This window comes from Nipponia nippon, unplaced genomic scaffold (genome assembly GCF_047370975.1).
Source record: "Nipponia nippon isolate SJK-2023a ecotype South Korea unplaced genomic scaffold, ASM4737097v1 scaffold_31, whole genome shotgun sequence".
NCBI classification, from domain to species: Eukaryota; Metazoa; Chordata; class Aves; order Pelecaniformes; family Threskiornithidae; genus Nipponia; species Nipponia nippon.
In genome coordinates, this window is record NW_028262349.1 from 1,577,942 (window position 1) to 1,591,123 (window position 13,182).

At 67.2% G+C, this 13,182-nt stretch overlaps 1 protein-coding gene across 3 annotated transcripts; it reads left to right on the forward strand.

Annotated features, from left to right (window-relative positions):
- The first annotated feature begins 1,274 nt into the window (after window positions 1-1,274).
- Window positions 1,275-12,676, forward strand: LOC104013678 (hyaluronan and proteoglycan link protein 4). Of its 3 annotated transcripts, XM_087769136.1 has the most exons (13): window positions 1,275-1,400; window positions 4,236-4,336; window positions 4,447-4,544; window positions 4,768-4,871; window positions 4,996-5,078; window positions 5,289-5,413; window positions 5,536-5,637; window positions 5,739-5,831; window positions 5,909-6,028; window positions 8,860-8,977; window positions 9,381-9,743; window positions 10,476-10,778; window positions 11,472-12,676. In XM_087769136.1, the coding sequence occupies exons 1-13, from the start codon at window positions 1,309-1,311 to the stop codon at window positions 11,807-11,809; spliced, it is 2,040 nt and encodes a 679-aa protein (XP_087625262.1). In that variant the 5' UTR covers window positions 1,275-1,308; the 3' UTR covers window positions 11,810-12,676. The 3 variants fall into 3 exon arrangements, with proteins under 3 accessions (XP_087625262.1, XP_009464484.1, XP_087625263.1); XM_009466209.2 differs by lacking the exons at window positions 8,860-8,977; window positions 9,381-9,743; window positions 10,476-10,778; window positions 11,472-12,676 and adding an exon at window positions 6,402-6,892; XM_087769137.1 differs by lacking the exons at window positions 1,275-1,400; window positions 4,236-4,336; window positions 4,447-4,544; ... (4 more) ...; window positions 5,739-5,831; window positions 5,909-6,028 and adding an exon at window positions 7,506-7,601.
- The last annotated feature ends 506 nt before the right edge of the window (window positions 12,677-13,182 follow it).

Consider the following 13,182-nt stretch of genomic DNA (forward strand, 5'->3'; position numbering starts at 1 on the left):
ACGCCGTGCCGGCTGCCCGGCCGGCGTGAACACGCGTGTGACTGAGCCCAGGTGCCCGTGGTGAGCATTGTGGCACGGCGGCGGCACCATGAAAGCACCTGGCTGGGGAGAGGCAAAGGGGTCGGGGCTTGCTTGCCCCGAGCAGCTGTTGCGAGAGCTGGGAGACCAAAGTGACGCTTGTAGGGGGTTCGGGGTTTGGGAAGCTCTGAAGGTTAATGCTTCAAGTCAGATTACCTGGTTTCACCCCAACTTTTTTTGTTTACGGGGTGTCACACTGCCTTTCGTACATCTCCTGTACAAGTAGGGCTGGTGGGGAGTTTCTCAGCCGCGAAGCCACATCTCGTTACCGAGCCCTGGGGACTGAACCCCCCTTGCTCCCAGGTGCGCTCCCTTTGCCGTAGGCTGAACGGGCACGGCCTAACGAGCCTTTCCTCATCAGCGGCGAGCCTGCTCGCGGCCGCCGTGCTGACGAGGCACGCGGGGTGCGTTCGAGTTCCTCCCGCACGGAGGAACGACGAACAAGCCCAGGGCAAAGTGCAGGGCGGCCAATTCAGCCCCCGGACTCTGAAGCAAGAGGGCAAAAGAGTGCCGTGACGCAGCGGCAGGTTTGCGAAGGCTTTGTGCGGGAGGGACGAGGTTGAGCGGCCGCGCTGGGGGTCTGCTAAGCGCCATGGAAGCTTCTAAGTGTGTGCCCGGTTCTGGACCGCTGAGCCAGGTCTCTCCCTGCGCTGGCGGGGAGGTAAACGCTCATGTTTTGAGCAGAGAGCATGAGAGGAGGAGGTCAGGGGAACACTGGGCTCCCAGTTGGATGCAGAGACCTTGAAGCTCCTGCTCTCTGCTAGGTTCAAATCATTATTGTCTTGGTTTAACCCCAGTCGGCAACTAAGCACTGCACAGCTGGGCAGGGATGAAGTGTTGGCTTTCATGTGCTTTGCTCCTTCTCTCTTCCTCTTACAGAGCTGAAGAGATGTCTCCTCTTGGCTCTTTTAGGTACTTAAGGTTTCCATAACGAACTGAAAAAAAAACCAAAAACCAAACAGTCCCCGAGCTTTCAAAGCCTCTTCTGGAGTGGTTTTATCCTTCCCCCGCAGCCCTTAGCGTGGTTTCTCAAGGCAGCCCTCGAGCACAGGGACCGGCACGGACCCGTGGATGGAGGCACGTGTGTGCGGCTGCTGCCTGCTTCCCCCCCGGGACCCCCCGGCCTTCCTCCCCCCGGGCTCTGGCGCTTTAAGGGCGCTGCCTGTTCGCCGGCAGCGGGGCCAAAGTCCGTGGGCTCCGGCGGCGGCGGCGGCAGCGGCCGGGCCGGGGATGCAGCTCCCCACCGTGCCGGGCGCGCTCACCCCTTCCCTGCTCGCCATCCCCGTGGTCTTCAGCATCAATGGTGCGACCGCCTTGGCAGAGTGAGTGCGGGCCCGGGACAGATCTCTGGGGCTGGGATGCTGCGGTCCGGCTCGGGGCAGGGCGCTGGGTCCTGTCCTCCACTGGTCCTGGATGCTGGGTCCAGTCTGGGACCGGGCGGGAGCATCTGGACTGACCCAGGACGAGGCTCTGTCCAAGGACGGTGGGAGCCATCCCACGCGGGATGGGCCACTGGGCCCCGTCCGCACCCGGAGCAGGGGGAGCGGTGTCCAGGGCAGGGTGCTGGGTCCCTCCTGGGGCTGGGGGCAGCGGCGTGGTCCGGCTCAGGGCAGGGGGCTCCGTCCAGGTGCTCCTGCCCCAGCTGAACCCACGGAAAGGTTGCTGCGGGCTGGGGCTTCGCTGCCATCATTCATGGCTGCCTTTATGACTTTTAAACGCCGTTATCGGCGAATGGACGCGCAGCAGGGTTGCTCAGGCTCGTTGCACAACGCGGAGCGTAACAGGGCTCGCCGACAGCCCCAGTCCCCCGGGGATTTAGGGTGCTCAGCACCTCCCTGATTTATGAGCATCCTCTCCAGCCGCCTGGCCCCAGCGCAGCCCTCCGGGCCAGCGGGACAGGACCCCGACACTGGGTGTCCCCTCCACAGACGGCCGTGCCTCCCCGGCCGCTGGGGACCCCTCCAAGCCCCCCCTCCCAGAGCGATGCCCCCAGCAACTCAGCCGCTGGCATGTCCCAGCACGGCCGGTGCCACCTCTCCGCGCCGGCCTCGTCATCGCCACTGTCACGCTGCCTGATAACAGCCCCGCTTTCGGTTTTACTGCCGATGCCGCCCCAGCGACGCCGCAGCCCCGCCGCGTTCTGGCGGCTCAGCACCTCCCCGGCCGGCCGTCACCCTCGCCTCGGGGGCTTTGGCACCGGCCGCCAGCCGGGGTGGGCTCGCTGGTGAGCCGGCCAGAGCCCCACCGCTTCCTCACGTCCTTTATTTCTCAGCCGTGTAAAACCGCGCTCCGGCTGGTTCCTCTTCTCTTATTCCCAGTCTCACACCCCGGGACCTGCCGGCTGTGAGCTTTCCCCTTGTGTTCTTCCATCACTGTACTGCACTTCCTACCCTTCCATTCCTGCCAGGCCCCTTCAGCCTCCTTTTCCCATCCATTATACATTCCTTTTTATAGCTAATTTCTGCTTTCGCTTTACCGGCAGGAAGGGCTTTTAGCCAAACTTCTCCTAATCGCAGAGCAGGGGCTTGCCTGGCCACCTGATAAACTTCACTTAAAGATCTCCTGATTTTCATTCCCATCTTTTGGGCCTCCTCTTTCCCTTCCATCCCGCCCGGCCCCGCACTGTTGCAGCCCGGATCTCCAGGATCCATCACTACGAAATCCGCAGCCCTTCCGCATCCGCAGCTGTGGGGAGCGCTGACCCCCCAGCCCGCCCCCCATGACGCTGTTCTCCTGCCCAGGTGTTGCAGGGGGAGCTGGAGGGGGTACCTCCCCCCGTTTCTTAATTAGTCCCCTAATTTCTTAATTAGATGAGCGACAGTGCCCTGGGAGCCCCTCAGCCTGGCAGGGTGAGCTGGGTGCCCTGAGCGCGGCCCCCCGCGGTGCTGGTACATGTGGGGGGTGGCCCCGGTGCCGGCACGCCTTGGTGTGCCCATCGCACACACGGTCCCGTCTTACGGCGACCGGAGGAGCCCGGCGTTGTGCTACTCCACCGCAGCATCCGTATTTTAATTTTGAATTAATCATTCTGTGGGAGTAATTAGTTGTGTAGTAATTAATTATACACTAGTAATAATGCATTTAGGCGGTGGCACTTCAATTATTTGATTGTTTTGAGGGTTTTTTTAAGAGTATGTGTGTTGGGTTTGGATGCTTAAAGCACGCGGTGAGGACAAACTCAGCCTCGCTCAGTGCTGCTGCGATGCCCATCTTGTCCCTGGGCGCGGGGTCCTGCGCCCCCCGTCCCCGTCCCCGTCCCCATCCCCATCCCCATCCCTGGAAGAGCAATTATTCCGCCTGCACAAGGCAAACACCAGCTGGGTGCTGTCGCAGCCTCCTCTAAATGAGACCTGAGCTGTTCTCAGCCGGGTGACGCTGGGGCAGGGGGACGGCTGGCCTCTCGTCCCACTCCGCACGTCCGCCGTGCCGCAGCGAGGAGCCCTCGGGCTGGTACTTGGGTGTTTCTGCAGGATAAGCTATTTACACCGCTCTCCGTGCAGTCAGCCACGACTTTACCTTTTCTTCTTCTTTGGTAACAGGGTTAAAGGCCTGAGTGAAAACCACCGTCAGGTTTTCCGTGTTTGCTAGCCGAAGTCTTGGCTAGACTAGAGCTGTAGCTACCCCAGCTGCTGCAAGAGCTGCTTCGGGGGGACGCAGCAAGCTCGGGATAGATTTCCCTACAACTTTGTCACTCTCTTAGGACGCGTTTTCAGTATCTGTCTCCTTGTTACCAATTTGCTTTATAACCGGTTTCCCCGATCTCTTAAAACACTGGCCCATCGCCACAGCCTGGAGAGGGAGAGGGTTGGCCACGCTGGGGCTTCTCCCCTGCGCCGGCGCAGGAGCCTTGGCGAGGCAGCCCCTTCCCTGTCCATGCCTGGGTGTCAGACCCAGCCTTCCTCCGGGCTTCGCCTCCCCGGGGTTATTTCAGACCCTGGAGGAGCCGTCTGCCCTCCGCAGAGGACGGGCAGCACCCTGTGCCGCTGGGGGACCCCACCTGTGCCGGGGCTGCGGGGTCCGATCCTGCCGTTCCCCCTGCTTCGGCGCAGACCTGTCCAAATCGGTGGGGGCAAAGGGTTTTCACCTGGGCCGAGGGAAATGGGGCTTCAGCCCCCGGCTGTGCCCGTGGTGCTTGAACCCGTCCCCCTGTTCTGCAGCAGCCCGCTGATGCTGACGGGGGTGCTGGTGCTCGCCGGCCTCATCTCCATCATCTTCTTCGTAAGCGGAGGGAGCCACTTCCAAGACCCCCTTTTCTGTGGTGAGTCCCCCCCGGGGTGTGGGACTGACTCTGTGCCGGGGCAGGGAGCGGAGGTTTGGGATTCAGGGAGAGCCGTGGGACCTGCTCGGAGCTGGCTCGCTCTCCCGCAGTGTTCGTGCTGTTCTCCTTCACCTCCGTCGTCGACTTGGTCATCTCGCTGGAGGAGGATGGCTACATTTCGGGCTTCATGGAGGTCTATGTCAGAGAGGTACCGCCTCACCCCACCGCGGGCTCTTGCACACCCCGGCCGTGCAACGAGCAGCCCCGTGCACCCGCATCGGGCACGGATGCTGCTCCCGCTCCCGAAGCTGCTCCCGCCGCAGGGGGACCATGCACGGAGCAGCCCCGGCTCCCGCAGGGTCCCCTGGGGAGGGGGTGCGGGAAGGCACCTGCCCCCACCCCGTATGATCCGCTGTCTTCTGCACGGGCAGGGCGAGCCCTACCTGCGCACGGCGCATGGCATTATGATCTGTTACTGGGACGGCATCATCCACTACGGGCTCTACCTTGCCATGATCGCGGCCATCGGCCAGAGGTGAGCGGGGACGGCGGCGGGGAGGCGAGCTCGGAGGGGCTCGCGGGGGTGGCAGGGTCCCGCATTTTGTGAGGAGGGGAGCTCTGAGCCTGGCGGGGGTGTCTGAGCCCGGCTGTCTCTGCAGAAAGAGCTACAGGAACCTGGGTCTCTTCTGGCTGGGCTCTCTGATGATGAGCATCGTCGTCTTCCTGCTTGGGAACATGATAGGTACGGGGGTGCTGAGGGGGGCTCAGCTCCACGTTCAGCCCTTGCTGATCCCTCCAGGCTGCCTCCATCTCCCCGTCTGTCCGGTGGGTTTGCTCCCAAGCACTTGCCCCGCGGGCAGAGGAGGAAGGTGCTGACCTGGGAGCAAGCGGCAGGTATCGATACGGGGCGCCGAGCGCTCCGCCGTGCCTGCCACGTGCTCTCCTTCCCCAGGGAAATACAGCTCCGACCTCAGCCCTGCCTTCCTGCTCAACCTGCCCTACATCCTCATCGCCATCTGGGCTGGGGTGAGGCTCTTCCAGCAGCCCAAGGCCCTGCCGTGCCTCAGCCCTGAGAAGGTGAGCCGGGAGCCGGAGCCAGGGCTCTGCAGGGAGCTGCACGGGAGCCATCGGCCTTATCGCCCTCCCGGGGCTGGACCACAGCATGCGGAGCCGAAAATATGGCATTTTCCCTCTCCCAGGTTGCAGAGGAGCAACGCAAGCACCTGTACCAGCGGCCCCAGGACATGGGGCTGGTCCTGCTCCTGCTCCTCACCGCCGCGTTCACCTTCTTCAGGGGGATGGTGAGTGCTGGGTCCCCGCATGGGTCCTGGAGGGGACGCAGGGGTCCCGGGGCCGGTGCATCTCCCCCATGCCCACCTCCCCTCCGCTCCCTGCATCCCAGGTGGTTTTGGACTGTCCCGCCGATTCGTGCTTCGAGTACATCTACCAGCACGAGCCGTACCTCCGCGACCCCGTCGCCTACCCCAAAGTGCAGGTGAGTGGGGTCGAGGCAGGGCTGGAGCCCCCCCATGCCACCAGGGACGGGGTGACCCTCTCCGTGTCCCCCCCCAGATGCTGATCTACATGTTCTACGTCCTCCCCTTCTTCTGCCTCTGCATCTACGGGCTGGTGCTGCCCGGCTGCTCCTGGCTGCCCGACTGGAGCCTGGTGTTCGCCGGCGCCGTGGCGCAGGTGAGGGCTGCCCCATCGTCCTTCCCCCGGCCGTGGGGTGGGGGGGACAGCGGGACCCCCAGGCTGGGTCTTGGTCCCAGCCAGGAGAGAGTAAGCGGGGAGCGGGGGCTGAGCCTGGGGGGACAGATCCGTACCCGCAGCTGCATGTGGAGCAGTTCCCACCGCCGCTGCCTGATAATTACTTGGGCCTCAGTGGATCTTAATGGAGCCGAGGATTAGTTTTGACAGAAATAGGCTGGAGCGAGCCCGCAGGTCTATAGATAGGACGTGCTGGGTGTGCTCCTGCGAAACACCCTTTGGCGGCGGGTGGGCTGCACCGGGCCGGCCCGTGGCTGCCGGCCCCCCGCTGCCAGCCCCTGCCCTGTGTCCCCAGGCTCAGTTCTCCCACCTGGGCTCCTCGCTGCACGCCCGCACGCCCTTCCCCTACCAGACCCCTGAAGACGTCTGGTGGAGCTTCCTCCTCACCAACGTCCTCTACGCGCTGGGCCCCCTGCTCCTGGCCTACCGCTGCCTGCGCTGCCCTGCCTTCTTCCTGCCCGCCACTCCTGCCAGCCTGCACACGGGCAAGAAGCACCAGTGACCCGTCCTGCCCGTCCCGGGGGGACTGCTGTCCGTCTCCCCTCTCCCCGCTGCAAGAGCAGCCTGCGGTGGGGCCAAGCTGGCAGAGGCGTCCCCAGGGATGCTCCGGTCCCCGCCGTGTCCCCTAACGCTGGGGGGTCCCCGGGGTGCTCTGCAGGGGCGTCGCTGTAGCCACGGCCCTGCCCTTGCCCGGGCTCGGGGGGGTCTCGCTGGCAGGGGGCTGCGGGTGCCAGGCTCCCCTCCTGGCGGGTCCCTGGGGGCTGTGGGGGCCCTGTCCCACGCCGGTGCTCCTGGCCACGCCGGAAGGCTGCCGGAGCGGGGACCGTGCCAGGAAAACACTGTTTACAAAATAAAGGAGCGAGGGTTCGGCTTCTGAACCCGTGTCCGTGCTCGCGCCGGGGCCGTCACCCCACGCCAGCGGCCGAAGCACCGCACCGTCCCCCCACGTCCCCCGCCGGGGGCCTGCCGGTTCCCAGCCTCTGCCCGCTGCCGGGGCTGGGGGGAGCCCCCGGCTTTGCCCCCGCCGGCCCTGGGGGCGCAGGGGCTGTGGGGGTCTCCTGCTGCCCGCGCTGCCCTTGCCTGCCCTCGCTGCAGCTCGGCCTGGGGGGAGCCGGGGGAAGGGGTGCCCCTGCCTGTGCCAGGGGTGCCCACGGGTGGGTGGGGGCGGTGGCTCGGGGCTGCCCTTGCAGGGGCTGGGGCGGATTTACCCGGCAAAACTCCTTTTGCCCCGCGGGTTCCCCGCCCGCAGCCCGCCCCGGGGGTACCGGCGGTACCGGCGGTACCGGGGGGCCGGGGCCGGGCGGGCCGGTGACCTTGGCGAGCCGGCGGCCCTGCGCAGCGCCGGGAGCCGGGGCAGGGCCGGGCCGAGCTCCCGGTGCCGCCCCCTGCGCGGAACCGCACCGGCAGCACCGGCGGCGGCACCGGCGGCGGCACCGGAGCGCTCCTGCGGCCGGGCCCCCTCCCGCGGGCCGGCACCGGCGCCCGCGGAGCCACGGTGAGTGCGGGGGGCTGCGGCTCCGCTCGCTGCGGTGCGGCCGGGGGGAGCCGGGACGGGACCCTCGGTACCGGTAGCCGGGGCGGGGGCTGCTCCCGGCGGGGCGGGGGGGGGGGGGGCGGCGGCCGGGCCGGTTCCCCCCGCGCTGCGCTGCCCGCTCCCGGGCACCGGCGTCCCGCAGCCCCGGGGCTGCCGCCGCAGTGTCCCGCACTGCAACACCGCACCGGCCCCGGGGCCGCCGGCGGGGGAGGGCCGGGGCTGCCCCGCTCCCCTCGCCCCGCAACCGGGCACCGGGACCCCGGGGGGGGCTGCCCCGCTCCCCTCGCCCCCCAACCGGGCACCGGGACCCCGGGGGGGCTGCCCCGCTCCCCCCGCCCCGGAGCGGCCACCGGCACCCCGGGGGGGGCTGCCCCGCTCCCCTCACCCCTCTACCGGGCACCGGGACCCCCGGAGGGGCAGCCCTGGTCCCCCTGCCCCCGAGAGGGCACCGGGACCCACAGCAGGGCAGCCCCGGTCCCCTCGCCCCCCTACCGGGCACTGGGACCCCCGGAGGGGCAGCCCTGGTCCCCCTGCCCCACGGCCAAGCCCCAGCTCCCCCTTCCCCAGCCCCACGGGGGTCTCATCCCCACGCTGGGGGGGACCCACCCAGGCCTGGGCTGGGATCTGGGACACCTCTGAGGACACGGGGCTCGCGGGGATCGCAGCCCCTGGGGGCAGGGGGCTCCGGCACACGTTTCCCCCCGGCTGTCCCCGGGGAAGGGGGGACGCGGCACGGGGCAGGCGGCCGTGGGGCTCCGGAGGGGCTTCGGCAGCCGCAGCCCACTCCCACGCCATCAGTTCAGTTTCCAGATGTGCCAGTGCTGACATAAATAACTCAAGAGATCCGGCCCGGCGCGTCTGCCATGAAATATTCATCCCGGCTGTAACTGAGCGGGTGAATCGGAGTTCAGCGCCGGCGCAGGCCAGGGGGCGCGGGGGTCCCCGCAGGCCTGGGCTGCTGGGTGGGGGGCGGCAATGACGCTGCTGGCCTCTGCTTGGGGTGGGAGAGGTGGGAGACGGGGTGGGGGGCTTCCCCACAAGGGGTGACGGCATCTCCTTCCCCCGGCCAGCGCAGCCCCCGCGGGTTGGGGACCAGCATCGCTGCAGGGATGCTGCCGAAGCCGGGGTCGGGCAGAGCGTGGGTTTGCTCCCAGACCTCCCCTCCGCCGCGCTCCTCCCGGGGGCCGGCGGGTGCTGAGGGGCTCTGCTCTCCCCCCAGATGCGTCCCCGAGGCCCCTGGGCCACCGGCCCGGCAGCTCTGCTGCTCCTCGCCGGCATCCTCGCCTCCGACGCGCTGCTCAGCACCCGGGGACGGAAGAAGGTGGTCCATGTCATGGGTGAGTGGGACGGGGGTGCGCAGCGGGGAGCTGGGCTGGAGCCCTGGGACGGGACCGGGGAGCCGTCCTGCAGCCATCGGGCCGTTGGGTTTAATATCCGTTAAAGCACGACCAGGGTCTCTGGGGCATCCATCGTGTCCCCCCGCCCTGGCCAGGAGCTGCCCAGCCTGGGACTTGATGATCTTAAAGCTCTTTTCCAACCTAACCGATTCTAACCCTCCTCGGGGTTTGCAAAGCCCCTAAAAGAGGGAAGTTCCCCTCAAAGGTGGTGCCCCCGCCTGCCCCACGCCCCCAGCCTGCCTCGTCCCCGCCGTGGGTCCTGCCCGTGTGCCGGCGCTGCCCAGGCGGGAGGCAGGGCCAGGCTTGGGGACAGGGACTTCTCTGAGCTCGGTGTCCCTTGCAGAGGGGGACAGCGGGGCCGTGGTCGTGCAAACGGCCCCGGGGAAGGTGGTGACGCACCGGGGCGGCACCATCATCCTGCCCTGCCGGTACCACTACGACATGTCCGCCCACGACCCGGCCGAGATCCGCCTCAAGTGGACCAAGGTGACAGAGCCGATGGCCTTTGTCGACGTCTTCGTGGCGCTGGGGAAGGCGCGGCGGGCGTTCGGCAGCTACCGCGGCCGCACGGCTCTGCAGGAGGATGGCTTCGGCGACGCCTCGCTCATCATCCGCAACGTCACCCTGCAAGACTACGGCCGCTACGAGTGCGAGGTCACCAACGAGCTCGAGGACGACACCGGCATGGTCAAGCTGGACCTCGAAGGTAGCGGCACGGCTACGGCGGGGAGGAGGACAGGGACAGGGAGGACCTCAGGTGTCCCCATGTCCCGTGCGGGATGGCCAGGACATGGTTCCCGGTGCTGCGTCCCTGAGCTGGGCTCAGTCCTGCTTTACGGCCGGTTGTTTTTCCTGGCGTGTGCCGTGGTTTATTGCCTCTGTTATTGGCTTTTATTGTTGCTCCAGGTTTACACGCTGGCAGCTAATAAACGCCAGAGATAGATAGCGGCACAGCCTCGTAAAGCACCAGGGAGGACGGGGATGTGGCAGCAGCGTTGGTGCTGCGCGCGGCTCCAAGCCCGCCGGGACGGGCTGCTCCACCTGGGGATGCCGGGAAAGGGGGAAAACCCTTTTTGGGGGGCTCGGGAGGCACAGCCATGCAGCTTGGGCCGGTACGGGCTCGCTCCAGGAACACCGGGGCTCGGCTGAGACCCCATGCGGGTACCACCGATGTCCCCCGGTCCCAGAGCAGCCCCTGGAGCCCGGGGGTGCTGCGGGGGTCCCTGCGGTCACAGGGTGGGGGAGCTTTGGGGTTACTGAGCAAAGCCTGGAGCACCCAAACTCCCCGAGCAGAGATGATGGCAGCTGATCTTCGCTGGGCTCCCATTCCCCGCTCGCTCCCAGTGCCTTGTGCTGATGCAACGACCCCGTTCGTTGGGTGCAGCCGCAAAATAAGGGGAGAACCCCCCCACCCCAGCCCTCCTCTCCGTCCCCCCAGGCGTGATCTTCCCCTACCACCCGCGCCTGGGTCGCTACACCCTGAACTTCCACGAGGCGCAGCAAGCGTGCCTGGAGCAGGACGGCATCCTGGCCTCGCACGACCAGCTGCACCAGGCCTGGCTGGAGGGCATGGACTGGTGCAATGCCGGCTGGCTGGAGGACGGCTCGGTGCAGTACCCCATCTCCCGGCCGCGGGAGGAGTGCGGCCGCAAGGACACGCCGGTGGGGGTACGCAACTACGGCTATCGGCACAAGGAGAGCGAGCACTACGACGCCTTCTGCTTCACCTCCAACCTCAATGGTAACGGCAGAGGGGAAACTGAGGCACAGAGCGCCCAGCTCCCTGTTTTGGCTGGGTGGGGGGGTTTCCCACGACGGTCTGGGAAGGTGCTCAGCCCTGGAGGTCTCACCCATCTCGCCCACATGCCTTCCCTGGGCTCCCTGGCACATCAAGAGGGGGTCCGGTGCTGGGGACCCCCAGCAAGGACCAGGATCCGGCCCCGTCACCTCTGGGGCCGGTGCACCCGGTTTTAGCAAGACCCATCTTCCCTGGGCAGGAGCAGGGGACGAGGTAATTGCAGCAGCAAACGGGACGGGTGATGGATGAGGCTGGGGCCACGCAAGACAGATGGGAGCCGGGAGGGCTCCCGGGCTCTGTAAATTCCTCCTGGCTGGCAGGGCCGCGCGGGGGGGCTCTGCCGATGTTTATTTAATGGTGGCAGGCAGAATAAATAGCAGGTGTAATCGCCACGAGGAGCCATCACCGACCGCCACCGTGCAGCCCCCATAAATCTGCCCGCACCACGGCGGCGGCTCCCCAGAGCCCACCCGGCCGGTCGCCTCCTCCAGCCCCCCCAAAATGCATTGGGGGGGTCCATGGGGCTTGCACTGCCCAGCCCCATCCCCGCCCCATCCCACCCAGGTGCCGGTGCCCTGCCGGATGCAGGATGCTGCAGCCAAGTCCCCGTCAGCCCCCACTTTGTCCCCCCTCCAGGCAAAGTCTACTTCTTGAAGACGTACCGCAAGCTGAGCTACGCCGAGGCGGTGCAGGCCTGCAAGAACAACGGGGCGACTGTGGCCAAGGTGGGCCAGCTCTACGCCGCCTGGAAGATCCAGCTGCTGGACCGCTGCGAGGCCGGCTGGCTGGAGGACGGCAGCATCCGCTACCCCATCGTCAACCCCCGGGCGCGCTGCGGGGGCCGGGAGCCCGGCGTGCGCAACCTGGGCTTCCCGGACAAGAAGTACAAGCTTTTTGGGGTTTATTGCTTCAAGAAGGCTGACGAGGCTGCCCCGGAGAAGGCGTTGGGTGGGGGGCATCCCAATCGTGTGTGAAGCTCACCCTCACCAGGAGCACCCCCAGATTTGGCCGGGGACGCCCCCCACCATGTGCTGGGCTCCCCGGCGTCGCTGCCTCCTGGGATGCGGCGGCATGGGGAGCTGCGGGCAGCCCCTGCGTTGGACTGGGAGAGGTGCCCGTGCGATGCTGGTGCGGCTGCTGTGCCGCAGGCTGCGGACAAAGCGCAGTGACGCTTGGGGAAACTGAGGCAGTGGGAGGGGAGCGACTTCAGTAGCCCAGCCAGGAGCCTGCGCTCAGACCCAGGGCCGGCTCCCCAGCTCATTGCAGTTATTGCTTATCAATCAGCGCATTGCATGTGCTAAAGACCCATCCGGAGCAAAGCAGGCTTCAGCCCCCCGACGTCCTCGTCCTCATGCCCGGGGTCCTCAGTGCCACGCTGTCCCCAGGGCCGTGCAGCACTGAACCCCCCTGGAGATGCTGCGGGCAACCAGCATCCCGGGACCAGCAGGTCTCTGCGGGGGGGCTGACCTGCCACGGGGCCCTCCTGCCCCCCAGAATCCCACCTTGGCTCAGGGCAAGGACCAGGGGCCCTGGGCTTGGCTTTGTGCAACATGGGCAGCCGGGGGGCACCTGCAGCCCCTCCAGCACCCGCTCATCGCTGGCCGCCCCACGGGGCCGCTGCTGGGCGAGCCGAGTGCCACGTGCCGCGAGCCCGGGGCCGGGGCAGCTCCTTAGCGCTTGGCTTCGTGCAGAAGCGGCCGATGCCGGGAGCAGGGAGGTGCTGGGTGGGCACCGTCCCCTGCGCCCGCCCGGCCGAGCACCGGCTCGAGGCTTTCTGCAGCCCTGGCGCTCGCGAGCTGGACGTAGATGAAATAAAAGCTTCGGCTGCTTTTGAGAGCTGAGCCAGGCTCTCGTGTCTCCTTCGCTGGTGCCACCCTCGAGGGGCATCTCGGGCGCAAAGGGACCCCAGGCTGCCTTGCGCCGCGGGGCTGCTCTCATATTCGCTCCCTACTCGGAGCCCTGGCATCCCCGGCCGGGAGCCTCGCAGCTGGAGCTGGGCACCTTTGGAGCATCCCAGCTGGAGCATCCCAACAGCATCCCCTTGGATTTATTGGGATCAGATCCAAGGGTGCAGCATCAGCAGAGCTGCCTCGGGGCGTTGCGGTGCTGGCAGCAGCCGGGAGCCACCACGGGGGTGGCAGGGCACGGGTGGGGAGCCCAGGGTCCCCCGTGCCGGAAGGGGTTTGGGGCTTCCTCTGCGCCCGGCGCAGCTGAGCAGAGTCCATCCATCACCTCACTGACTTCCAGTGCCGATGGAAATACAGAGCTGCTGGGAGCTGACACCCCCGGCCACCGCGACCCCCGGGAGGGGAGCGTGGGGACGGCGCGGCGCCGGGGCCACCGGAGC